This window comes from Bidens hawaiensis, unplaced genomic scaffold (genome assembly GCF_021521415.1).
Source record: "Bidens hawaiensis isolate Kalapana, Puna unplaced genomic scaffold, B.hawaiensis_p1.1 tig00056628_1, whole genome shotgun sequence".
NCBI classification, from domain to species: domain Eukaryota; kingdom Viridiplantae; phylum Streptophyta; class Magnoliopsida; order Asterales; family Asteraceae; genus Bidens; species Bidens hawaiensis.
Genome location: NW_027500187.1, coordinates 47,691 through 61,892, shown reverse-complemented (window position 1 = coordinate 61,892; position 14,202 = coordinate 47,691). Strand labels below are relative to the sequence as shown.

At 30.9% G+C, this 14,202-nt stretch overlaps 1 protein-coding gene across 1 annotated transcript; it reads right to left on the bottom strand.

Moving 5' to 3' along the window:
• Positions 1 to 408: 408 nt before the first annotated feature.
• On the bottom strand, positions 409 to 6,724 carry LOC143601519 (protein NLP6-like). The gene is made up of 5 exons (XM_077078911.1): positions 6,467 to 6,724; positions 5,727 to 6,205; positions 5,507 to 5,554; positions 1,110 to 1,986; positions 409 to 1,013 (listed from the first exon to the last, which is right to left on the bottom strand). The coding sequence occupies exons 1-5, from the start codon at positions 6,666 to 6,668 to the stop codon at positions 409 to 411; spliced, it is 2,211 nt and encodes a 736-aa protein (XP_076935026.1). The 5' UTR covers positions 6,669 to 6,724.
• Positions 6,725 to 14,202: the final 7,478 nt, after the last annotated feature.

The following is a 14,202-nucleotide window of genomic DNA, read 5'->3' as shown; positions in this document are numbered from 1 at the left end:
GATTTACCGATAAGGAATAGGATGAAAATGCTCTAAGTACTGGGGTTAACCAAGTATCATGAACATCGTTTTGGTAGGTTAATTTCGTTGATGGTACAAAAGAAGCTCTATACAAAAACACATTTTTGATTGAAATCTTATGTGTAATGACAACAACGCCCTTAGCTTTTCTGCACATGCCTATCATTTTCTATTAAAATTTAAAGGAAGTTAAAGTTAGTACCTAACATTGTTACAAAAGTAAAATCTTAGTACCCATACATGTGACTTTTAAACCTTATTACACAATCTTGTTACTTTAAGGAAACGTCGAGGAGTAACTACGTAATTATGTCTGTGATTTATTTTCATCAATCTCGTTACAAGATTGATTGAATCACATACCTGTTGCAAAAAAAACGCCTAACATCAGAGCCTTGATCCGATCAAATGTACAAATAGTTTAATCACAGTCTTTGATTCTGGTTGCATCAAACCACCAATTATTACCTTCAAGTCATTGTCACAAACAATCAATATGTTATCGCCATCTTCATCTACATATTTCAGTCTAAAGCTTCCAATCTTGAGCTGAAACCGTGCTGCAACAAGCTCTTCCAACTTTACCATTCCATCTAAAAGGTTGAATGTGAACTTTATGGTATTTTCTTCATAAGCTGCCTTGATCGTCACATTTTCCACCCTCTCAAAAAGCTTCCCTGTGGTTGGTGTTCCAGGACGTACAAATTCATCAGGCAGACTTGCATGTTTTTGTTGGTGGGGTATGTGTGTGGAACTATGCTTACCATTTTCGGTAAGAACAACAGGATCACTAGTAATATATGTTGTGCCATCAAATGGTTCATTGGAAGCCAAAAAACCTGAGCTAATTGCTCCTTCAGATGTAAAGACACCAACGTTTCTTCGATCTGATTTCATAAAGGTATCAGCGTCACTCTTATCGGGACCGCTCCTGTATGGCCACCTTGGTATACCAAGATTCCTGCAAATGCGCTTCAACGTAGATCTGCTAACTACATAAATACAATGTACGCACCAAGTGAAATTGAGAATATGCAAAGGAAATTAAGCATACGAATATTGAAAGCATCTACGAGCTATGAACTCACCCTTAAGGATAGTTGCAGCTTCATCCATTGTCTTTGTAAAATGTTTGCTTATTTCCTCATAACTAATCATGCTATCCGATTTCTTCCTTTTTCTACTTGTTTTTCCTTGATTAGTATCAAAATCTACAATCTTGTTCACCAAATAAGGAACAACACTCTGGCTTGTTCCCGCTGCAGCAGAGTTAAATGGTTCATATTCTATATTTTCTGATTCAGTTGGTGGTACCTTACCTTTTTCAGTCAATGATGTTATAGAAGATGGTGGATTCTCAAAGTTCCAATTAAAGGAAACTCCACCAATAACTTGGGGAGGTGATATAATATCTAATTGCATCCAAGACGTGTTTTTAATCTGTTGCTTAACTGTTTCCATCAACCTTCGTAGGCCTAATTCGTTTGCAACTGCTGGTAAATATAACTCTATAACATGTTCATGTTCAACATCTGCTTCAAAACTCTTGAGATAGATAGCTAAACAGCTAGTTAACCCCTTACTGTGGGCAATCTGAACCAATGGGTAATCATCTTCATCAAATTTTGTTACATCTTCACAAAACCATGTACCACAGGATGACAATGATCTCCCAACAACTCCTTGAGATTTATTTAGATGTCTCTCTTTGCAGGCTTCACGAAACTCCCATAAATTCAAGTCTCGAACGTAGAATGGTAGATCGACTGTGGACATGCAGACTTTCCCTATACAGCTTCTGTTGAAGCTACTACAACTCTGCTCTAAATTTTCTGAATTAGCCACATAACTGCTATATCTAGAAGGACCCCACGTCTGAGCTAGAGGTAAATTATGATTGTCACAAACGGTCTTCAAAACCTTGTAGATTTCGTCCAGCTCATGTCGCCTTCTTTCATCTGCAATCTGTCGGAACTATTAAAGATATACAAGACTCAATAGACCTCTGGGAAACACACACACACACACATATATATATATATATAGAGAGAGAGAGAGAGCAAGGTTATAATAAGAAGTAGATTTTTCCTAATAAGTGTAGAAAGTGTGTTTTCACCACTAAATCTAATAAAACACACCAAACAATAAACACATTGCAACTAAAATAAAACACACCACACAATAAACACGCTTTCCATATCCACTGTCAGATCAACAAATCTAACGCACCAGATTACTTCTTACACTTCTTAACCGCACTCTTATTATTACCCCACCCTATATATATATATATATATATATATATATATATATATATATAAGGTAAGGATCCTAAAAGAAGTCTTTGAAAATTGAGAACTTTGAGAACCTTTTGAGACATAGAAAAAACCTCTAAACAATATTTAAAAAATTATAAAACAAAGAAAAATAAAAAAAATTAAAAAGTAAAAAGACCAAAATTCTTATATTTTATTCCGGTTTCATAAAAAAATCGTACTTTACACATGTGAATAATTTAATTTAATATCTATTTACGTAATGTACACATATGTACATTATCATTACCTTAAGTTGTACATATGTGTATAAAAACATGCATGTACGTATTATACATATGTGTATAATTTAGCTAAACCGAGACGTTTTTTTTTATATATATGAAACCAGGATGATAAATAAGAATTTTGATTATTTACTTTTTCCATTTTTGCGTTTTTTATGTGTTATGATTTTTTTTTTAATTTTTGGGTTTTTATGGTTTAAAATGGTTCTCAAAGTTCTCAATTTCAAAATAATTCCAACATAATCCTGATCCTATATATATTTATATATATATATATAATATATATATATATAGAATCAGGATCATGAGAGATCTTTTTTGAAATTGAGAACCATGAGAACCATTTTGGACCACAAAAAAAAATCGTAAAATAAAAAAACACAAAAATGAAAAAAGTAAAAAAACCAAAATTCTTATTTTAGCATCCCGGTTTCATTAAAAAAACGCGGTTTAGCCAAATTATATACTCATATGTATAATATATACATATATGTACATTTACATGATTTTTTATACACATGTGTATAATTTAAGATAAATGATATTGTACATATGTGTATATTAAGTAGCTAAAGATTAAATAAAATTATACATATGTGTATAATACGACGTTTTTTTATTTTATTTATTTTTTTTAATGAAACCGGAATGAAATATAAGAATTTTGGTTTTTTTTACTTTTTTAAAATTTTTGTTACTTTTTGTTTTATGATTTTTTTAAAGGTGTTTTTAGTGATCCAAAATGGTTCTCAAAGTTCTCAATTTGCAAAGGGTTATCTTAGGATCCTTACACTATATATATATAGGGGAGGGATATTTTGAGAACTTGATAAGTTGTAAGAACTTTAAGAACTCAATTTTGTACCACACATTTAAATAAATGAGTTTGAATATGTGGCTGAGATTAAATTTGATTAAAAAATAAATCAGGAGAGAGAATAAGCATTTTTGATAATTACACAAGTTTAAATGTTAGTTACACATGTGTAAAAAATCGATTCCGTGTGTAAAAACTTACGGTAATTTTTTGTACATTACTTACACTTACGTATTACACATGTGTAAAAAAAATTCAAAAACTTTTTTTGTTACGTTGAGTTCTTTGGAGTTCTTAAAGCTCAAAGCGGTTCCCAAAAGAAATCAATCATATATATATATATATATATATATGAGAGGGATATTTTGAGAACCTTGGTGAGTTTTAAAAACTTTAAAACTCATATGGACCACACATTTAATTAAATGAGTGTGGAATATGTGGCTGAGAATAAATCTAATTAAAAATTAATCAGGAGAGAGAATAAGTATTTTTGATGATTTCACAAGTTTAAATGTTAGTTACACATGTGTAATAAGTTGATTCGGTGTGTAAAAAAATATTGTAATTTTTTGTACATTACTTACACTTAAGTATTACACATGTGTAAAAAAAATTAAAAAAAATGCATTGTTATGTTGAGTTTTTTCGAGTTCTTAAACCTCAAAGCGGTTCTCAAAAGAAATCAATCATATATACATATATATATATATGCTATTGGATCATTTCAGAAGTTTTTTTACAGCGAGAAGTGAAGGTGTAACTCCATTAATCCCTAATTTCACTCTCTTTCTTATGTGTAGGTGCATATGTATGTGTGTAGATACGTATGTTTGTATATGTGTACGTATATTTGTATATGTGTATGTATGTTTGTATGTGTGTAGGTACATAGGTTTGAATGTGGCTCGATACATTTATATGTTTGTAGGTTGATTTGAATGTGTAATTAAGACATAAATACAACCAACATACATATATGTATGTAACCTCATATGAAAATGAGTGAAATTAGGGATTAATGGAGTTATACATTCACTTCTCGCACTTCTCGCTGTAATATCACTTCTCGCAAGATCCATCCCATATATATATATATATATATAGATATATATATATATATATATATATAGGGGAGGGATATTTTGAGAACTTGATAAGTTGTAAGAACTTTAAGAACTCAATTTTGGATCACACATTTAATTAAATGAGTTAGAATATGTGGCTGGGATTAAATTTGATTAAAAAATGAATCAAGAGAGAGAATAAATATTTTTGTTGATTACACAAGTTTAAACTTTAGTTACACATGTGTAAAAAGTTGATTCGGTGTGTAAAAAATTACGGTAATTTTTTGTGCATTACTTACACTTACGTATTACACATGTGTAAAAAAATAAAAAAAAATTTTTACGTTAAGTTCTTTTGAGTTCTTAAAACTCAAAGCGGTTCTCAAAAGAAATCAATCAATCATATATATATATATATATATATATATATATATATATATATATATATATATATATATATATATATATATATATATATATATATATATATATATATCAGAGGTGGCGAGGTTAGGTAGCAAGTCAAAACGGTTGTTGAAACATGCAATGAAACACGAAAAACATTTATAAATAATAAATGTGTCAAGTAAGGTTACAAAAAATATTATCATTTTAGTTATGATTTAAGTGGGGTGTTGGTGAGCTTTTGTAAACTTCTTTTAAGTGTTTTTAAAAACAAAAGTTAGTTTGCTAAACATGAATTGATGTGTGTTTAAAAACTTCAAAATAGAGTTTTTTCAAACTACTTCTGCTTTTCAAAAAGCAAATAAGCAGTTTTTGAAAAGTTCACCCAAACACCTTGCTAAATCTTTGAATAGAAGGATTTAAAATGTAAGATGACTATGAGCCTATTTTCTTTATTCCCATTTTAGCTGAACTTTTTTATCGTACATGTTTGAGATTAAAAATTTATAAAAAATAAATAAATAATACAAAAAAAAAGAAACACACCAAAATACTGGTTCATAAGTAGATAAGGAGAGAGATGGGGGGGGGGGGGGGGGGTTGATAAAGGTTAACTAGAACACCACTCACAGCAAAACTTTGATCCTCAAATACGTTTGGAGACTTCAGATTCTGGTCCTGCCAAGTTAAAAACATAGATTAACAACAAGTAAATAAATTCATTGTATGAAGAACATTAAAATGGGCATTTGTACATCTGCACCACTAATACTGAAGAGAGCGAGTAGGTATGCATATACGTATGCAACAAATAACACAAGAACACAGTAATAAGATTGTAACAACGTACCTTCAATGCTCTTGACACTTCTTGAACCTCAAACGCAAAATCAACATAACTCGAGGATGTTATGATTTCAAGAACGCCTACACAGCAATCGTTGCTAGATTCAAATACAGGTAAATTAATATATCCGTGGTTGTTGTACCAAGTATCTGGACCACGTACATCCAAACTCCACTCTGGCAATTTTAGGCTATAAACACGACCTGGCGGATCTAGTTGTTGATCTCGGCGCTTAAAATCCACAACAATTGGACGCTGCTCAGACTTTAACCTATACGAATAAAGCTCTTTATCAGCCACACCAAGGCCAAAAGGCTGGTCCCAAGTCGTTAACAACCATCCCTTCTTTACAGCAACCGGTGACCAAAACTGGACTAGCACACGGTGCTCACGAAATTTCAAGACCTTGAGAACAGATGAGATTTTTTCCTTAATCAAGTGTGGATCGACGATATTTTGGTCGACCATCAGATTAGAGAAGCCTACAAATTTTAAGTTGGTTACTATGACATTAATATTAAGTTAATAACTAAAACACCATTAACACTGTTAAACTTTCAGACTCAAAATAAAACTGATATAACTGATTTTGAACCAAAACATCATACCAAATTATTGAAGTTTCATATTCAATTATTCATAGAGTTGACTTCCCCAAACCAGAAGTTATATATCAAAGCTGCCATTAACTCAAAGAAATTTTATGTTGTTACATAACATAAAAAGTTACTGAAAAGACTTACTAGGGGGTAAAGGGGATTCTGGTCCATCCACTTCTAGATCCTCAAAAACCATAAGAGATGGTAAATATCTTCGATCGTCTGGTGTTTCAGCTTCATCAGCAGGCCGAGGTACGTGAACACAATGGTATCTATATTTCAGTGAATCCAAAACCTCTGAATGATTAGTTTCCCCAACCAAGTCCCAAGAAACATCTCCACTCATGTTTCGAGTTTCTGTGGCAATGTCCAGTTTTGGGGATGCATTATGTATATACTAGAAATACACGTTCGTGAACCGGTTCAAAAAGAGATGAACCCTGGACCAAAACTAGCCAGTTATTTACCTGATGTATCAGGTCATTTCTTTCTTTCTTTCGGTTGACGGGTCATCGTAGGTGGAAGTTTTTAATGGGTTTATTTATTCATTAAATACATTAAATATCAAGTTTATACATAAAATTATTATTATTTTTTGTTTCGGAATTTGAATAGTTTAATTTAATAAAAAAACTACTTTTATTATGAAATTATTTTTTTCGAAAGTTTTGTTTTCGTTAAAGACTATTAATATGACAATTTGTTTTCGTTAATGACTATTAATATGACAATCCTGTTTTTATCAAATAGCTTGTTTTTAAAATACACCTGCTCCGCTCAGGCGCCTGTCCATAGCCGGCCTAATGAGAGGTTAAGGAGGCGATCAGCCCGGACCCATTCTTCTAAGTGGCCAATAATTATTAAAGAAAATTATATATTTTATATATAATTTTATATAAAATATAAGTTTACAAAATGACTTTTTTATGCATTGAAAAATGTGACAAGTAATGAAATTAAAAGCCATGAGTTCAATTCTCATTGGTTTACGGAAAAAAACTTATATTTGTGTTATTATTATTATTATTTTGTTTGGTCCGTATTGGGTTTTGGAAATGCAACTCGGTTGGTGATACTGTCAAATTATATGTCACATAGTTAAAGTGATTTCAGAGACTTTTTTTATGTTCTTTCTGAGCCCCGAAATTTTAAAGGATTCTCAAAGACGAGCCAGCGCATGTCCCGTTGATTACCTCCGACAAATCCGGGTCACGGCCCACCAGGTTTTCACTCAATAGTGTATTTTTTCTGGAAAAATAGAAAAAAAGTTATATACATAGAGTCCGGCCAGCCAAATTACTTGAGTTCAGCTCATACAGATTATTTGAGTATGACCCACCCCTTATTTACTTTTTTAAATAAAACGTGTTTCGAACTGAAGAACAAGAAGAGGTTTACGAAATAAAAGTAAAGATAAAAAAATTGCTAAGAAATAAAACTCATAAGACCAAGTCCAAATAAATTTTATAACAAAAAAACCAAAAATTAAGTCCAAAATCCAACCCTAACATTTGACTTTGATTTGTTCAGGCATTGTCCGAACACAACAAACAGAGTTTCCATTGTGCATTGCACTCGCTGAACTCGTGAAATCGATTAGGTGTGAGGTTCGGCATAGAATAGAAGCATGAAATTGAGATCGTTTGGGTGTAAAATCGATTGATCGATCGATTGGGCATTGTCCCTGAGGCCTGAGGTTCAGAACTAACTCGTGTGGGTGTGAAATCGATTAATCAAAACAGTTAACAGAAGCAAAAAGAGACCAAGTTATGCAATTTGCATTACACCATTTTGTTGTTTTTTTTTTCCTATTTGGAAGGTTAAGGTTTGGAGTTATTGAAAGATTTGATTATGTAAATTTGGTATTCGATGATCAATTTGATGTTTTTTGATTTTGGGTTAAAACTTATATGTGTTAGGTTAGTTATCATGGGAAAGTTGAAAAGCATCGACTCTTTTTTCGGAAGAAGGGTTGATAAAAATCAAGAAGAAGAGAGTAAACGTCATAAAGTTTTATCAACAGGTGATTTACATGAGAGAACTTGCTGTAAGTTTTGATTTGACATCCATAATTGATGAGTTTAAAGAACTTAAAGGTTACCGAACGGAGTAATGATGTATTGAATGTTGACATCGTAATTTTTTGCCCAGCCTAATTAAATGTTCAAGATATGCCACTACCAATGCCAGTGTAATGATGTATTGTTTTCACATATAACCCAAAGTCGACCCACTAATCTCCAGACAAAGAGTCCGAAGCCAATGTAAATGATGTATTGTTTTCACATATATCCCAAAGCCGATAACTTGAAATGCTATTCCAAACATATGAGAGTCTGATATATTGTTTTGAATTTGTGTTTTGGGATTTCAATACAGTTAAGCTTTGTACATGCATCTTTTATGATTTGATATACACAGTAATTCGTTTGAAATAAATATTTGATTATTAGTTGGCTTGAAACAGATCCATGCTTTCTTCGACATGTTGTTAACTTTAAGAACATAATTTTAACTACACATTTAATTAATTGCTATAGAGTATGTGGTTAGGAGTTAAACTTCATATAATATTAAGGGGACTCGGGGTGGTCCGTGATGGACCATCCATCACGAGTGATGGATCACGAACACCGTGATGGAACACACACACACACACAATCTCTCTCTCTATATATATATATTGGGACTCTCTCTCTCTATATATATATAAGGGGACTCGGGGTGGTCCGTGATGGACCATCCATCATGAGTGATGGATCACGAACACCGTGATGGAACACACACACTCTCTCTCTCTCTCTCTATATATATATATATATATATATATATATATATATATATTGGGACACACTCTCTCTTTATATATATATAGAGAGAGAGAGTGTGTGTCCCAAATATACTCCTTTCACTCACACAAAAACTTATATATATATGTATGTATGCATGCATGCATGTATGTATACCAAAACCCATCACACTACCACCACCCCCAATAAATTTCATCACTAGTGATTAATGAGGTGACACATCATTATTGGGTGTTGCAAGTGATGGAAAAACAACCACCTCACCCCCTAATAGAGGAGAGAGAAAGAATATTATTAAATAATGAAAATGGTATTTAAATAAAATGCATACAAATAAGACAAATCATCAATATTGTACTTTTATATTTAATTATAACTATTTTTTTATCGTTAAAATTTTTTATTAAAAATAATATTTTAATCTAAATCAAATATTTTTTGTCATTATCCAAATTATATTTATATCAGTTACACTAATTACCCAACCATAAAATACACAAAATTACATAAATTTCCAATTACATATATTTGCAAAAATATAAATATTACAAAAGATACACAAATTACACAATATTATCTAAATAACATAATTTATACAAATTACATACACTACACAAATTACAAACCAATTACATATACTACATAATAATACACATATTACATAAAGTACACAAATTACATAAGTACGAATAATCTTTTATTTCATAAATCTTAAACCTAAAAATCTATCATTATTGTATAAAACATAACAAAATATAAATGAAACCCAAAACCCAAATTAAATATACAATAATAAAACTAATAATACAAATATAGCACACATACTACACAACCTTAAAAAACATTTCAAAATTTATTAAAAGAATTTTCAAACTAAAGTAAGAATGAAAACAAAATTTTCATATAATACTCATTAAAAATATATATAAGAAAAACTCGTTTCTAGGTCTCATTACCTTCAGAGGTTATAGATCAGACAAAACCGAATTCATAATTTATTACTTCATCATCATTAATATGGCCTGACTATGGGTCAACTTGATCTGAGCATTAATTGTTATACTTTTTTTCCCTTTATGGTGGTTCATATTTGGTTCTATAGTGATTCCTTATTCTTGGGGACGGAAGTCGATTTAGATATAAAGTGGGCAGAAGACTCAACATAAATACGTGCAAAGGAAACATCATTGGAATCGATTTGTCTTGATCTCTCTTGACGTGTCACTATTCTAAAGGGGAATATGGAGTCCATGTTTATGTAAATTGGATAATTTATGTAGGTTTATGAAATTTTGATGATTTGTATAATTTGTGTAGTATATGCAATTTATTTTATTTGGATAATTTATGTAATTCGTTTATGTTTATGTTTATGTAATTTAGATAATTAATGTAATTTGTATAGTTGTGATTATAATTTAGGTAATGTTTGTAATAATATATGTAATATAAATAATCTTGGTAATTTCAATAATTTGTCAAAGTTTATCTAAAATATAAGGATCTTATTATGAAAGAGGATATAATATATAAAAGAGATTAAAGTGTAATTATGAAGAAAGGGAATATGTCAGATTTAATTATAACTAGGATTTAGGACCCTGCGCTTTGCGGCGGGACCATTGAATCGAAAATAAAAACATACGTGAAAACGTTAAACCACGATTGCGCTGTGAGTCGACACGAAGTCAACCTGTATAAGATTATGACATCGGATCTAAACAAAAGAAGTAAAAATTACAACAAGTTATAACATGTAGAACAAAAAAAACGCGGCACGTTACCGCTACGAACCAACGCAAATTCGGTTAGTGTCAACGGTACCAACACAAATTCGTAAACATAGCCAAAAAAATATTTTAAACGCGCGTTAGCAAACGTCGAGACGCGGATATAAAACAATGCGACAATGGAATGTTTTTAGATAATGAAAAAGTTTCGGTCATTGTAAAGACGAACTATAAAAAAAATCCGAAAGCAAAATTTAAGAAAAGCGTATAACCGATAAATAAATATGTAAAACTGACACTTGTCCAAGAATATTTAAATATATATTTTGTATAAATAATATAATTAGTTAAAAAAACTAAAATAAATGAAATAAATCTTTATAGATTAGTAATTTAATAGTTGTAACAAATATAATATTAAAAAATTGAATATTAAATTGAATAGTGTAATTTTAAAGATGATAGAATTTTCTTTTTAATATAAATAATAGAGAATATAATATGCAAAGACTTTATTATCCTTTTATTATTTTAATTAATAAATGATGTGATTAATTTTAGGCCATAAGATTAGTTCTTAAGTTTTTAAAACTCATATTTTTCTATAAAGAAATCACCCCATAATAATAATAATTCAAATAAGTTAATATTTTAATAGATATTGTTATTTTAATTTTTTGAAAATTAAACTTATAAGTAAAAAACCCTATAAGTACACACTCCATCATACTTTAAACTCACACTCATAATAATTTCCTCTAAACCACTTCTACATACTTTAAACATGAGGTCCAGTGATAATTCAAACTCATGATCTTCGTCTCCAACTCTTATTATTTCTTCTACTATTGAGTCATATTTTATGAATTTCGTCTCATAAGTATAATATTAATGTGAAAGAAACAAGTCACGTTCTGGACAAGCATCGATGAAACACAATCAAATAAAATTAGGTATATGTAACAATTTGTTTTTAATTTTTGTTTATGTAATGTTTTATTATTAATTATGCAACGCTTTCTTTTTTATGTTACATTTTTATTTTTAGTATTAATTATATTTTTTATCTTTATAGTTTAAGTTTTTTTAATTTTTTATTTAAATTTGAATTATATTATTTAAATATATTCAACATATATTTATACATATAATTTATCGTAAAGGTAATTTGATTAAATATAAGAATGAAAGGCAAAGGTATGATATGGCATTTTGTAGATGTTTGTTGTTATGGAAGAAAAATTAAGATTTTTAAGAAAAGTTTGAAATATGATGTAGAACTTATGTGACGTTTTATGAAATTTTGCTGATATGTACGCTAATAGCTTTATTATTAACATTTGAAGTGATGTGTGCTGCGTGAGTGCTTATAATATTATGGATGAGAAATTTAGCTTTTGCATAAGATCGTGTTTTAAATTTATAAAAGTGATTTCTACTAAGACTAAACACACACAAAATAGGCAAGTGTACCTATCGTATATGTCGAATAGTATTCGTAAGAACCAAGTATCGATCCGTGGACACAAATGTTGCTAATAATGAATCTTCGTTTTACTTTAATCGGAGAGTTTAATCATTTTGGGGTTGATTTTCAAACTTTTTATAAAATAGAAATACTTATATATATATATATATATATGTGTGTGTGTGTGTGTGTGTGTGTGTGTGTGTGTCAAGAAGAGAAATTCTAAAGGAGTACTCAATTATATGAAGGTTACCATCTAAGATCAAGAATCCACTTCATTCTTCCTTGATGATTATTAAGTAAACATGTGATAAACTTATCCTAACAATATATGATAGAATAGTCCCTCATTTCTAAGTGAACATATTCTATGATATAACAGAAAGTAGCATGCGTATTTTTAAGTCCATCCTATGCTTAATATCATGCTACCAAGAGAATGTCAATTTAAGTAGACAAGTAGTTTGATAAAGTAGAACGATTAGGATTGACTTCGATTTCTCAAATGCCAATCCTAACAAATTCGGGTGGTTGTAGTTAACTCACACAACCTCCCCTTGGTTGATTTGATTATGTTATAATTACACATTCCATTAGCATATGATTTCTTTAACTAGCATGATAACCTAAGCAATCGTGTTAACAATGTTATTTTAGAATTATCAAAGCTAGAAAAATAGATCATAACTTATATCTCATCATTTCTAAGTACAACATAAGGATCCATGTTTTATCTTGAATAAGTTATCAAGGTATTCTTTTTACTGTTTCTAGTCTCCAAGAACATGAGTGAACATGAATGATTTTTAGTCATCAACCTTGATGTATTGAATTAAAGTGATAAAACATTTATTCATCAAAGGATAATTGCAAAATAACCATGTACTTTACCAAACTAAATCACATGTTTAACATAATCATCAAGTAAAACAAAGCTTCTTCATAGATTTTAGATGGTAATGGAATTTAGCTCATAATGAGCATGGTTATGAACATCAAAAGAGATGAAGATAACAAACAAATAATCAAACTAGAATAATCTAACCAAATGTTGGATGAATCTTCCCTCTTCAATGGTGATAGATGATCATGATGACGATGATGAAGGATGATGGTAACCTCCAAGCCTTCAAACTCTTCACAAGATCTTCAATATGAGTGTTTTTATAAGCGAAACCCGTATGGAACCTTTCTTCAAGCACACTTTATGAATGCAACTTGATCTCCTATTTATAGGTAGCCTGGAGAAGAAGGCACAACCCAGTGTTCCTTGAGGCATGCCCCCGTGTCCACGTGTCCAGTCGCATTAAATGCTATGACAGATCGTACATGCTGACTCACTACGGGGGCATGAGTTTTGGTGATCTTTTAGATTTCTTTTGTCTTTTCTGAAATGTGAACACGCCCCATGCTTCTTGAGCCACGACCCCGTGCCTAGGTGTCCAGTATTTTGTTTTTTCTTGTAGATTTTTGTCTTTTCTTGCATAGAGACGCATGGGGGCGTGTCTAGGGGGGCACGGGGGAGTGGTCAGGTGCTTTCTTGGGTTTTCATTCATTTTTCTTTGGCTTTTCCCTTGTTTCTTCATTTAAGGTTTGGGTTCACCTTAAAATACATTTTAATATGACAAGTAGCCTTTTAAGCTATATTATTTGATAGAAGTTGAGGCACGGCCCCGTGCTTTTTGGTGATTTGTTATATTTCTTTGTCTTTTCTGAAAGGTGACCACGTCCCATGCTTCTTGAGGCACAGCCCCGTGCCTAGGTGTCCACTATTTTGTCTTTTCTTGCATAATTTTGTCTTTTCTAGCATAAAGAAGCATGGGGCGTGTCTAGGGGGGCATAGGGGCGTGGTCAGGTGCTTTCTTGGGTTTT